Source organism: Scyliorhinus torazame, unplaced genomic scaffold, assembly GCF_047496885.1.
Source record: "Scyliorhinus torazame isolate Kashiwa2021f unplaced genomic scaffold, sScyTor2.1 scaffold_730, whole genome shotgun sequence".
NCBI lineage: Eukaryota > Metazoa > Chordata > Chondrichthyes > Carcharhiniformes > Scyliorhinidae > Scyliorhinus > Scyliorhinus torazame.
In genome coordinates, this window is record NW_027308457.1 from 27,568 (window position 1) to 41,131 (window position 13,564).

Here is a 13,564-nt window from a genome sequence, read left to right on the forward strand (position 1 = left end):
TCCCCATCAAACACTCCCAGGACAGGTACAGCACGGGGTTAGATACAGAGTAAAGCTCCCTCTACACTGTCCCCATCAAACACCTCCAGGTCAGGTACAGCACGGAGTTAGATACAGAGTGAAGCTCCCTCTACACTGTCCCCATCAAACACTCCCAGGACAGGTACAGCACGGGGTTAGATACAGAGTAAGGCTCCCTCTACACTGTCCCCATCAAACACTCCCAGGACAGGTACAGCACGGGGTTAGATGCAGAGTAAAGCTCCCTCTACACTGTCCCCATCAAACACTCCCAGGACAGGTACAGCACGGGGTTAGATACAGAGTAAAGCTCCCTCTACAGTGTCCCCATCAAACTCTCCCAGCACAGATACAGCACGGGGTTAGATACAGAGTAAATCTCCCGCTACACTGTCCCCATCAAACACTCCCAGGACAGATACAGCACGGGGTTAGATACAGAGTAAAGCTCCCTCTACACTGTCCCCATCAAACACTCCCAGGACAGGTACAGCACGGGGTTAGATACAGAGTAAAGCTCCCTCTACACTGTCCCCATCAAACATTCCCAGGACAGGTACGGCACGGAGTGAGATACAGAGTGAAGCTCCCTCTACACTGCCCCCATCAAAAACTCCCAGGACAGGTACGGCACGGAGTGAGATACAGAGTAAAGCTCCCTCTACACTGTCCCCATCAAACACTCCCAGGACAGGTACAGCACGGGGTTAGATACAGAGTAAAGCTCCCTCTACACTGTCCCCATCAAACACCTCCAGGTCAGGTACAGCACGGAGTTAGATACAGAGTGAAGCTCCCTTTACACTGTCCCCATCAAACACTCCCAGGACAGGTACAGCACAGGGTTCGATACAGAGTGACGCTCCCTCTACACTGTCCCCATCAAACACTCCCAGGACAGGTACAGCACGGGGTTAGATACAGAGTAAGGCTCCCTCTACACTGTCCCCATCAAACACTCCCAGGACAGGTACAGCACGGGGTTAGATACAGAGTAAAGCTCCCTCTACACTGTCCCCATCAAACACTCCCAGGACAGGTACAGCACGGGGTTCGATACAGAGTAAAGCTCCCGCTACACTGTCCCCATCAAACACTCCCAGGACAGATACAGCACGGGGTTAGATACAGAGTAAAGCTCCCGCGACACTGTCCTCATCAAACACTCCCAGGACAGGTACAGCACTGGGTTAGATACAGAGTAAAGCTCCCTCTACACTGTCCCCATCAAACACTCCCAGGACAGGCACAGCAAGGGGTTAGATACAGAGTAAAGCTCCCTCTACACTGTCCCCATCAAACACTCCCAGGACAGATACAGCACGGGGTTAGATACAGAGTAAAGCTCCCGCTACACTGTCCCCATCAAACACTCCCTGGACAGATACAGCACGGGGTTAGATACAGAGTAAAGCTCCCTCTACACTGTCCCCATCAAACACTCCCAGGACAGGTACAGCACTGGGTTAGATACAGAGTAAAGCTCCCTCTACACTGTCCCCATCAAACACTCCCAGGACAGGTACAGCACGGGGTTCGATACAGAGTGACGCTCCCTCTACACTGTCCCCATCAAACTCTCCCAGGACAGGTACAGCACGGGGTTAGATACAGAGTAAGGCTCCCTCTACACTGTCCCCATCAAACACTCCCAGGACAGGTACAGCACGGGGTTAGATGCAGAGTAAAGCTCCCTCTACACTGTCCCCATCAAACACTCCCAGGACAGGTACAGCACGGGGTTAGATACAGAGTAAAGCTCCCTCTACAGTGTCCCCATCAAACTCTCCCAGCACAGATACAGCACGGGGTTAGATACAGAGTAAATCTCCCGCTACACTGTCCCCATCAAACACTCCCAGGACAGATACAGCACGGGGTTAGATACAGAGTAAAGCTCCCTCTACACTGTCCCCATCAAACACTCCCAGGACAGGTACAGCACTGGGTTAGATACAGAGTAAAGCTCCCTCTACACTGTCCCCATCAAACACTCCCAGGACAGGTACAGCACGGGGTTAGATACAGAGTAAAGCACCGTCTACACTGTCCCCATCAAACACTCCCAGGGCAGGTACAGCACGGGGTTAGATACAGAGTAAAGCTCCCTCTACACTCCCCATCAAACACTCCCAGGACAGGTACAGCACGGGGTTAGATACAGAGTAATGCTCCCTCTACACTGTCCCCATCAAACACTCCCAGGACAGGTACAGCACGGGGTTAGATACAGAGTAAAGCTCCCTCTACACTGTCCCCATCAAACATTCCCAGGACAGGTACGGCACGGAGTGAGATACAGAGTGAAGCTCCCTCTACACTGCCCCCATCAAAAACTCCCAGGACAGGTACGGCACGGAGTGAGATACAGAGTAAAGCTCCCTCTACACTGTCCCCATCAAACACTCCCAGGACAGGTACAGCACGGGGTTAGATACAGAGTAAAGCTCCCTCTACACTGTCCCCATCAAACACCTCCAGGTCAGGTACAGCACGGAGTTAGATACAGAGTGAAGCTCCCTTTACACTGTCCCCATCAAACACTCCCAGGACAGGTACAGCACAGGGTTCGATACAGAGTGACGCTCCCTCTACACTGTCCCCATCAAACACTCCCAGGACAGGTACAGCACGCGGTTAGATACAGAGTAAGGCTCCCTCTACACTGTCCCCATCAAACACTCCCAGGACAGGTACAGCATGGGGTTAGATACAGAGTAAAGCTCCCTCTACACTGTCCCCATCAAACACTCCCAGGACAGGTACAGCACGGGGTTCGATACAGAGTAAAGCTCCCGCTACACTGTCCCCATCAAACACTCCCAGGACAGATACAGCACGGGGTTAGATACAGAGTAAAGCTCCCGCGACACTGTCCCCATCAAACACTCCCAGGACAGGTACAGCACTGGGTTAGATACAGAGTAAAGCTCCCTCTACACTGTCCCCATCAAACACTCCCAGGACAGGCACAGCAAGGGGTTAGATACAGAGTAAAGCTCCCTCTACACTGTCCCCATCAAACACTCCCAGGACAGATACAGCACGGGGTTAGATACAGAGTAAAGCTCCCGCTACACTGTCCCCATCAAACACTCCCTGGACAGATACAGCACGGGGTTAGATACAGAGTAAAGCTCCCTCTACACTGTCCCCATCAAACACTCCCAGGACAGGTACAGCACTGGGTTAGATACAGAGTAAAGCTCCCTCTACACTGTCCCCATCAAACACTCCCAGGACAGGTACAGCACGGGGTTCGATACAGAGTGACGCTCCCTCTACACTGTCCCCATCAAACACTCCCAGGACAGGTACAGCACGGGGTTAGATACAGAGTAAGGCTCCCTCTACACTGTCCCCATCAAACACTCCCAGGACAGGTACAGCACGGGGTTAGATGCAGAGTAAAGCTCCCTCTACACTGTCCCCATCAAACACTCCCAGGACAGGTACAGCACGGGGTTAGATACAGAGTAAAGCTCCCTCTACAGTGTCCCCATCAAACTCTCCCAGCACAGATACAGCACGGGGTTAGATACAGAGTAAATCTCCCGCTACACTGTCCCCATCAAACACTCCCAGGACAGATACAGCACGGGGTTAGATACAGAGTAAAGCTCCCTCTACACTGTCCCCATCAAACACTCCCAGGACAGGTACAGCACTGGGTTAGATACAGAGTAAAGCTCCCTCTACACTGTCCCCATCAAACACTCCCAGGACAGGTACAGCACGGGGTTAGATACAGAGTAAAGCACCGTCTACACTGTCCCCATCAAACACTCCCAGGACAGGTACAGCACGGGGTTAGATACAGAGTAAAGCTCCCTCTACACTGTCCGCATCAAACACTCCCAGGACAGGTACAGCACAGGGTTCGATACAGAGTAAAGCTCCCTCTACACTGTCTCCAACAAACACTCCCAGGACAGGTACAGCACGGGGTTAGATACAGAGTAAAGCTCCCTCTACACTGTACCCATCAAACACTCCCAGGACAGGTACAGCACAGGGTTAGATACAGAGTAAAGCTCCCTCTACACTGTCCCCATCAAACACTCCCAGGACAGGTCCAGCACAGGGTTAGATACAGAGTAAAGCTCCCTCTACACTGTCCCCATCAAACAGTCCCAGGACAGGTAGAGCACGGGGCTAGATACAGAGTAAAGCTCCCTCTACACTGTCCCCATCAAACACTCCCAGGACAGGTACAGCACGGGGTTAGATACAGAGTAAAGCTCCCTCTACACTGTCCCCATCAAACACTCCCAGGACAGGTACGGCACGGGGTTAGATACAGAGTAAAGCTCCCTCTACACTGTCCCCATCAAACAGTCCCAGGACACGTACAGCACGGGGTTAGATACAGAGTAAAGCTCCCTCTACACTGTCCCCATCAAACACTCCCAGGACAGGTAGAGCACGGGGTTAGATACAGAGTAAAGCTCCCTCTACACTCTCCCCATCAAACAGTCCCAGGACAGGTACAGCACGGGGTTAGATACAGAGTAAAGCTCCCTCTACACTGTCCCCATCAAACAGTCCCAGGACAGGTAGAGCACGGGGTTAGATACAGAGTAAAGCTCCCTCTACACTGTCCCCATCAAACACTCCCAGGACAGGTACAGCACGGGGTTAGATACAGAGTAAAGCTCCCTCTACACTGTCCCCATCAAACACTCCCAGGACAGGTACAGCAAGGGGTTAGATACAGAGTAAAGCTCCCTCTACACTGTCCCCATCAAACACTCCCAGGACAGATACAGCACGGGGTTAGATACAGAGTAAAGCTCCCGCTACACTGTCCCCATCAAACACTCCCAGGACAGATACAGCACGGGGTTAGATACAGAGTAAAGCTCCCTCTACACTGTCCCCATCAAACACTCCCAGGACAGGTACAGCACTGGGTTAGATACAGAGTAAAGCTCCCTCTACACTGTCCCCATCAAACACTCCCAGGACAGGTACAGCACGGGGTTCGATACAGAGTGACGCTCCCTCTACACTGTCCCCATCAAACACTCCCAGGACAGGTACAGCACGGGGTTAGATACAGAGTAAGGCTCCCTCTACACTGTCCCCATCAAACACTCCCAGGACAGGTACAGCACGGGGTTAGATACAGAGTAAAGCTCCCTCTACACTGTCCCCATCAAACACTCCCAGGACAGGTACAGCACGGGGTTAGATACAGAGTAAAGCTCCCTCTACAGTGTCCCCATCAAACTCTCCCAGCACAGATACAGCACGGGGTTAGATACAGAGTAAAGCTCCCGCTACACTGTCCCCATCAAACACTCCCAGGACAGATACAGCACGGGGTTAGATACAGAGTAAAGCTCCCTCTACACTGTCCCCATCAAACACTCCCAGGACAGGTACAGCACTGGGTTAGATACAGAGTAAAGCTCCCTCTACACTGTCCCCATCAAACACTCCCAGGACAGGTACAGCACGGGGTTAGATACAGAGTAAAGCACCGTCTACACTGTCCCCATCAAACACTCCCAGGACAGGTACAGCACGGGGTTAGATACAGAGTAAAGCTCCCTCTACACTGTCCGCATCAAACACTCCCAGGACAGGTACAGCACAGGGTTCGATACAGAGTAAAGCTCCCTCTACACTGTCTCCAACAAACACTCCCAGGACAGGTACAGCACGGGGTTAGATACAGAGTAAAGCACCGTCTACACTGCCCCCATCAAAATCTCCCAGGACAGGTACAGCACGGGGTTAGATACAGAGTAAAGCTCCCTCTACACTGTCCCCATCAAACACTCCCAGGACTGGTACAGCACGGGGTTAGATACAGAGTAAAGCTCCCTCTACACTGTCCCCATCAAACACTCCCAGGACAGGTACAGCACGGGGTTAGATACAGAGTAAAGCTCCCTCTACACTGTCCCCATCAAACACTACCAGGACAGGTACAGCACTGGGTTAGATACAGAGTAAAGCTCCCTCTACACTGTCCCCATCAAACACTCCCAGGACAGGTACAGCACGGGGTTCGATACAGGGTGACGCTCCCTCTACACTGTCCCCATCAAACACTCCCAGGACAGGTACAGCACGGGGTTAGATACAGAGTAAAGCACCGTCTACACTGTCCCCATCAAACACTCCCAGGACAGGTACAGCACGGGGTTAGATACAGAGTAAAGCTCCCTCTTCACTGTCCGCATCAAACACTCCCAGGACAGGTACAGCACAGGGTTCGATACAGAGTAAAGCTCCCTCTACACTGTCTCCAACAAACACTCCCAGGACAGGTACAGCACGGGGTTAGATACAGAGTAAAGCACCGTCTACACTGTCCCCATTAAAATCTCCCAGGACAGGTACAGCACGGGGTTAGATACAGAGTAAAGCTCCCTCTACACTGTCCCCATCAAACACTCCCAGGACAGGTACAGCACGGGGTTAGATACAGAGTAAAGCTCCCTCTACACTGTCCCTTATCAAACACTCCCAGGACAGGTACAGCACGGGGTTAGATACAGAGTAAAGCTCCCTCTACACTGTCCCCATCAAACAGTCCCAGGACAGGTACAGCACGGGGTTAGATACAGAGTAAAGCTCCCTCTACACTGTCCCCATCAAACACTCCCAGGACAGGTACAGCAAGGGGTTAGATACAGAGTAAAGCTCCCTCTACACTGTCCCCATCAAACACTCCCAGGACAGATACAGCACGGGGTTAGATACAGAGTAAAGCTCCCGCTACACTGTCCCCATCAAACACTCCCTGGACAGATACAGCACGGGGTTAGATACAGAGTAAAGCTCCCTCTACACTGTCCCCATCAAACACTCCCAGGACAGGTACAGCACTGGGTTAGATACAGAGTAAAGCTCCCTCTACACTGTCCCCATCAAACACTCCCAGGACAGGTACAGCACGGGGTTCGATACAGAGTGACGCTCCCTCTACACTGTCCCCATCAAACACTCCCAGGACAGGTACAGCACGGGGTTAGATACAGAGTAAGGCTCCCTCTACACTGTCCCCATCAAACACTCCCAGGACAGGTACAGCACGGGGTTAGATACAGAGTAAAGCTCCCTCTACACTGTCCCCATCAAACACTCCCAGGACAGGTACAGCACGGGGTTAGATACAGAGTAAAGCTCCCTCTACAGTGTCCCCATCAAACTCTCCCAGCACAGATACAGCACGGGGTTAGATACAGAGTAAAGCTCCCGCTACACTGTCCCCATCAAACACTCCCAGGACAGATACAGCACGGGGTTAGATACAGAGTAAAGCTCCCTCTACACTGTCCCCATCAAACACTCCCAGGACAGGTACAGCACTGGGTTAGATACAGAGTAAAGCTCCCTCTACACTGTCCCCATCAAACACTCCCAGGACAGGTACAGCACGGGGTTAGATACAGAGTAAAGCACCGTCTACACTGTCCCCATCAAACACTCCCAGGACAGGTACAGCACGGGGTTAGATACAGAGTAAAGCTCCCTCTACACTGTCCGCATCAAACACTCCCAGGACAGGTACAGCACAGGGTTCGATACAGAGTAAAGCTCCCTCTACACTGTCTCCAACAAACACTCCCAGGACAGGTACAGCACGGGGTTAGATACAGAGTAAAGCACCGTCTACACTGTCCCCATCAAAATCTCCCAGGACAGGTACAGCACGGGGTTAGATACAGAGTAAAGCTCCCTCTACACTGTCCGCATCAAACACTCCCAGGACAGGTACAGCACTGGGTTAGATACAGAGTAAAGCTCCCTCTACACTGTCCCCATCAAACACTCCCAGGACAGGTACAGCACGGGGTTAGATACAGAGTAAAGCTCCCTCTACACTGTCCCCATCAAACAGTCCCAGGACAGGTACAGCACGGGGTTAGATACAGAGTAAAGCTCCCTCTACACTGTCCCCATCAAACACTCCCAGGACAGGTACAGCAAGGGGTTAGATACAGAGTAAAGCTCCCTCTACACTGTCCCCATCAAACACTCCCAGGACAGATACAGCACGGGGTTAGATACAGAGTAAAGCTCCCGCTACACTGTCCCCATCAAACACTCCCTGGACAGATACAGCACGGGGTTAGATACAGAGTAAAGCTCCCTCTACACTGTCCCCATCAAACACTACCAGGACAGGTACAGCACTGGGTTAGATACAGAGTAAAGCTCCCTCTACACTGTCCCCATCAAACACTCCCAGGACAGGTACAGCACGGGGTTCGATACAGGGTGACGCTCCCTCTACACTGTCCCCATCAAACACTCCCAGGACAGGTACAGCACGGGGTTAGATACAGTGTAAAGCACCGTCTACACTGTCCCCATCAAACACTCCCAGGACAGGTACAGCACGGGGTTAGATACAGAGTAAAGCTCCCTCTTCACAGTCCGCATCAAACACTCCCAGGACAGGTACAGCACAGGGTTCGATACAGAGTAAAGCTCCCTCTACACTGTCTCCAACAAACACTCCCAGGACAGGTACAGCACGGGGTTAGATACAGAGTAAAGCACCGTCTACACTGTCCCCATCAAAATCTCCCAGGACAGGTACAGCACGGGGTTAGATACAGAGTAAAGCTCCCTCTACACTGTCCCCATCAAACACTCCCAGGACAGGTACAGCACGGGGTTAGATACAGAGTAAAGCTCCCTCTACACTGTCCCTTATCAAACACTCCCAGGACAGGTACAGCACGGGGTTAGATACAGAGTAAAGCTCCCTCTACACTGTCCCCATCAAACAGTCCCAGGACAGGTACAGCACGGGGTTAGATACAGAGTAAAGCTCCCTCTACACTGTCCCCATCAAACACTCCCAGGACAGGTACAGCAAGGGGTTAGATACAGAGTAAAGCTCCCTCTACACTGTCCCCATCAAACACTCCCAGGACAGATACAGCACGGGGTTAGATACAGAGTAAAGCTCCCGCTACACTGTCCCCATCAAACACTCCCTGGACAGATACAGCACGGGGTTAGATACAGAGTAAAGCTCCCTCTACACTGTCCCCATCAAACACTCCCAGGACAGGTACAGCACTGGGTTAGATACAGAGTAAAGCTCCCTCTACACTGTCCCCATCAAACACTCCCAGGACAGGTACAGCACGGGGTTCGATACAGAGTGACGCTCCCTCTACACTGTCCCCATCAAACACTCCCAGGACAGGTACAGCACGGGGTTAGATACAGAGTAAGGCTCCCTCTACACTGTCCCCATCAAACACTCCCAGGACAGGTACAGCACGGGGTTAGATACAGAGTAAAGCTCCCTCTACACTGTCCCCATCAAACACTCCCAGGACAGGTACAGCACGGGGTTAGATACAGAGTAAAGCTCCCTCTACAGTGTCCCCATCAAACTCTCCCAGCACAGATACAGCACGGGGTTAGATACAGAGTAAAGCTCCCGCTACACTGTCCCCATCAAACACTCCCAGGACAGATACAGCACGGGGTTAGATACAGAGTAAAGCTCCCTCTACACTGTCCCCATCAAACACTCCCAGGACAGGTACAGCACTGGGTTAGATACAGAGTAAAGCTCCCTCTACACTGTCCCCATCAAACACTCCCAGGACAGGTACAGCACGGGGTTAGATACAGAGTAAAGCACCGTCTACACTGTCCCCATCAAACACTCCCAGGACAGGTACAGCACGGGGTTAGATACAGAGTAAAGCTCCCTCTACACTGTCCGCATCAAACACTCCCAGGACAGGTACAGCACAGGGTTCGATACAGAGTAAAGCTCCCTCTACACTGTCTCCAACAAACACTCCCAGGACAGGTACAGCACGGGGTTAGATACAGAGTAAAGCTCCCTCGACACTGTCCCCATCAAACACTCCCAGGACAGGTACAGCACGGGGTTAGATACAGAGTAAAGCTCCCTCTACACTGTCCCCATCAAACACTCCCAGGACAGGTACAGCACGGGGTTAGATACAGATTGGGGCGTGTTTGGGGCGTGTTTGGGGCGTGTTTGGGGCGAGTTTGGGGCGGGTTTGGGGTGCGTTTCCGGACAGAGAATGATGGGATCTTCCCGTTTATTTTCCTCAGGAACTGGCGGTACTCCTGCCTCACGTGACCTTTGAGATTCATTTTGTTGGTGACAACTTACCCCAGGAGGTGGATGAACAGCAATTCAACCTGCAGAGGAAGGTACAGCGGGGGGGGGGGGCGGGGCGGGGGTGAGGGGGGGTGAGGGGGGGTGAGGGGTGAGGGTAGGATGAGGGGTGAGGGTGGGGTGAGGGTGGGGGGTGATGGTGGGGTGATGGGTGAGGGTGGGGTGAGGGGTGAGGGTGGGGTGATGGTGGGGTGAGGGTGGGGCGTGAGGGTGGAATGAGGGGTGAGGGGTGAGGGTGGGGTGAGGGTGGGTGGTGAGGTGTGAGGGTGGGGTGAGGGGTGAGGGAGGGGCGGGGGGTGTGGGGTGAGGGTGGGGTGAGGGTGGGGTGAGGGTGGGGCGTGAGGGTGGAATGAGGGGTGAGGGGTGAGGGTGGGGTGAGGGGTGAGGGTGGGGTGATTGGTGAGGGTGGGGTGGGGGTGGGGGGTGAGGGTGGGGTGATGGGTGAGGGTGGGGTGAGTGTGGGGGGTGAGGTGTGAGGGTGGGGTGAGGGGTGAAGGTGGGGTGAGGGGTGAGGGAGGGGTGAGGGGTGAGGGTGGGGTGAGGGTGGGGTGAGGGGTGAGGGTGGGGCGTGAGGGTGGAATGAGGGGTGAGGGTGGGGTGAGGGGTGAGGGTGGGGTGATGGTTGGGTGATTGGTGAGGGTGGGGTGAGGGTGGGGGGTGAGGGTGGGGTGAGGGGTGAGGGGTGAGGGGTGAGGGTGGGGTGAGGTTGGGGGGTGAGGGGTGAGGATGGGGTGATGGGTGAGGGTGGGGGGGGTGAGGGTGGGGTGAGTGTGGGGGGTGAGGGGTGGGGTGAGGGGTGAAGGTGGGGTGAGGGGTGAGGGTGGGGTGAGGGGTGAGGGTTGAGGGAGGGGTGAGGGGTGGGGTGAGGGTGGGGTGAGGGTGGGGTGAGGGTGAGGGGTGAGGGAGGGCGAGGGGTGATGGTGGGGTGAGTGTGGGGTGAGGGGTGAGGGTGTGGTGAGGGTGGGGTGAGGGGTGAGGGGTGAGGGATCAGGGTGGGGTCAGGGGTGAGCGTGGGGTGAGGGGTGAGGTTGGGTGAGGGTGGGGTGAGGGGTGAGGGTGGGGTGAGGGTTGAGGGTGGGCTGAGGGTGAAGTGAGGGGTGAGGGTGGGGTGAAGGGTGGGGTGAGGGTTGATGGTGAGGGTGAGGGGTGAGGGTGGGGTGTGGGGTGAGGGAGGAGTGAGGGGTGAGGGTGGGGTGAGGGTTGATGGTGAGGGGTGAGGGTGGGGTGAGGGGTGAGGGTGGGGTGAGGGGTGAGGGTGGGGTGAGGGGTCAGGGTGGGGTGTGGGTTGATGGTGAGGGTGAGGGTGGAGTGAGGGGTGAGGGGGAGGGTGGGGTGAGGGGTGAGGGTGAGGTGAAGGGTGGGGTGAGGGTTGATGGTGAGGGTGAGGGGTGTGGGGTTGGGGGTGAGGTTTGGGGGTGAGGGGTGAGGGTAAGGGGTGAGGGGTGAGGGTTGGGGGTGAGGGTGAGGAGTGAGGGTCGAGGGTGAGGGGTGAGGGTCGAGGGTGAGGGGTGAGGGTTGGGGGTGAGGGGTGAGGGTAAGGGGTAAGGGGTGAGGGTTGGGGGTGAGGGGTGAGGGTGAGGGGTGAGGGGTGAGGGTCGAGGGTGAGGGGTGAGGGTCGAGGGTGAGGGGTCAGGGTAAGGGGTGAGGGGTGAGGGTTGGGGGTGAGGGGTGAGGGTCGAGGGTGAGGGGTGAGGGCGAGGGTCGAGGGGTGAGGGTGAGGGTTGGGGGTGAGGGGTGAGGGTGAGGGGTGAGTGTCGAGGGTCGAGGGTGAGGGGTGAGGGTGAGGGTGAGGGGTGAGGGGTGAGGGTGAGGGGTGAGGGGTGAGGGGTGAGGGTGAGGGGTGAGGGGTGAGGGGTGAGGGGTGAGGGTGAGGGGTGAGGGTGGGGTGAGGGTGGTGACTGCTCCCCCCCCCCCGTCACCCTCCGCCGGCCCTGTGAGTGAGAGATGCTGAATGTGTGTGTTTGTGTGTGATGCCCCCCCAGGACGGACAGCTGTGTGTAGTCAACCCCAACATCTGCATCAACGAGGATCGGGCCGACAGGAGGAATATTCGCATCAAAGTCTGTTCCAGACCCTACCACATGCTGCAGGCCCCCAAGGCGGACCTGGTCATTGGTGAGACAGTCACGGGGGGGGAGTCCTGTGAACCGTGTACACATGTTCTGGGCGTGTTCGAGGCTGAGGGGATTCGCATGTCAGAGGTCCTGGGAGGGAGGGTGACTCCGAGTCCGTAGGTGGCGATATTCGGGGTGTCGGAAGGCCCGGGAGCCGGTGGCGGGGGCGGGGGACGGACCCGGAGCCCCCCGAAGTCGGGGGTTTGGGTCAGCGACATGGCAGAGTTTGATTCCGGGGATCATTGCGGGCGTTCGCTCGGAGGAGGCTTCCGGTCATCACCTTCTTCAAGGAGAATCGACCGTCAGCGGGGGGGAATGAAGGGGGGGGGGGAATGAGGGGGAGGGGGAGGGGGGAGAGGGAATGGGGGGGCGGGGGGAATGGGGGGTGGGGGGATGGGGAGGGGGGTCACTAGGAGTGAGGGGGGGCAGTGAGGGGGGGAGTGCAATAGTGATGGAAGCCCCAGGGCTGGGGTTAGTGATGGGTCTGGGGGGGGGCAGTATGGGGGGTATTTACACCCCGGGGCTGGGGTTAGTGATGGGTCGGGGGGGGGGGCAGTATGGGGGGTATTTACACCCCGGGGCTGGGGTTAGTGATGGGTCGGGGGGGGGGGGGGCAGTATGGGGGGTATTTACGCCCCGGGGCTGGGGTTAGTGATGGGTCGGGGGGGGCAGTATGGGGGGTATTTACGCCCCGGGGCTGGGGTTAGTGATGGGTCGGGGGGGGCAGTATGGGGGGTATTTACACCCCGGGGCTGGGGTTAGTGATGGGTCGGGGGGGGGCAGTATGGGGGGTATTTACACCCCAGGGCTGGGGTTAGTGATGGGTCGGGGGGGCAGTATGGGGGGTATTTACGCCCCGGGGCTGGGGTTAGTGATGGGTCGGGGGGGGCAGTATGGGGGGTATTTACGCCCCGGGGCTGGGGTTAGTGATGGGTCGGGGGGGGGGCAGTATGGGGGGTATTTACGCCCCGGGGCTGGGGTTAGTGATGGGTCGGGGGGGGCAGTATGGGGGGTATTTACGCCCCGGGGCTGGGGTTAGTGATGGGTCGGGGGGGGGCAGTATGGGGGGTATTTACGCCCCGGGGCTGGGGTTAGTGATGGGTCGGGGGGGGGGGGGGGGGGGCAGTATGGGGGATATTTACACCCGGGGCTGGGGTTAGTGATGGGTAGGGGGGGGGGGTGCAGTATGGGGGGTATTTACATCCCGGGGCTGCGGTTAGAGATGGGTCTGGGGGGGGGGGGGCAGTATGGGGGATATTTACGCCCCGGGGCTGGGGTTAGTGATGGG

General features: G+C 56.1%; 1 protein-coding gene across 1 annotated transcript in view; it reads left to right on the forward strand.

Annotated features, from left to right (window-relative positions):
* The window catches only part of LOC140406631 (zinc finger MYND domain-containing protein 15-like), a gene marked incomplete at its 5' end in the record, with an annotated part of 38,127 nt that extends 25,783 nt beyond the window's left edge, over positions 1-12,344 (forward strand). The window contains 3 exons of the mRNA XM_072494634.1: positions 10,096-10,197; positions 12,145-12,277; positions 12,340-12,344. Of these exons, the coding sequence (XP_072350735.1) occupies positions 10,096-10,197; positions 12,145-12,277; positions 12,340-12,344 (240 nt within the window). The remainder of the gene's footprint in view (positions 1-10,095; positions 10,198-12,144; positions 12,278-12,339) is intronic.
* Between the last annotated feature and the right edge of the window lie 1,220 nt (positions 12,345-13,564).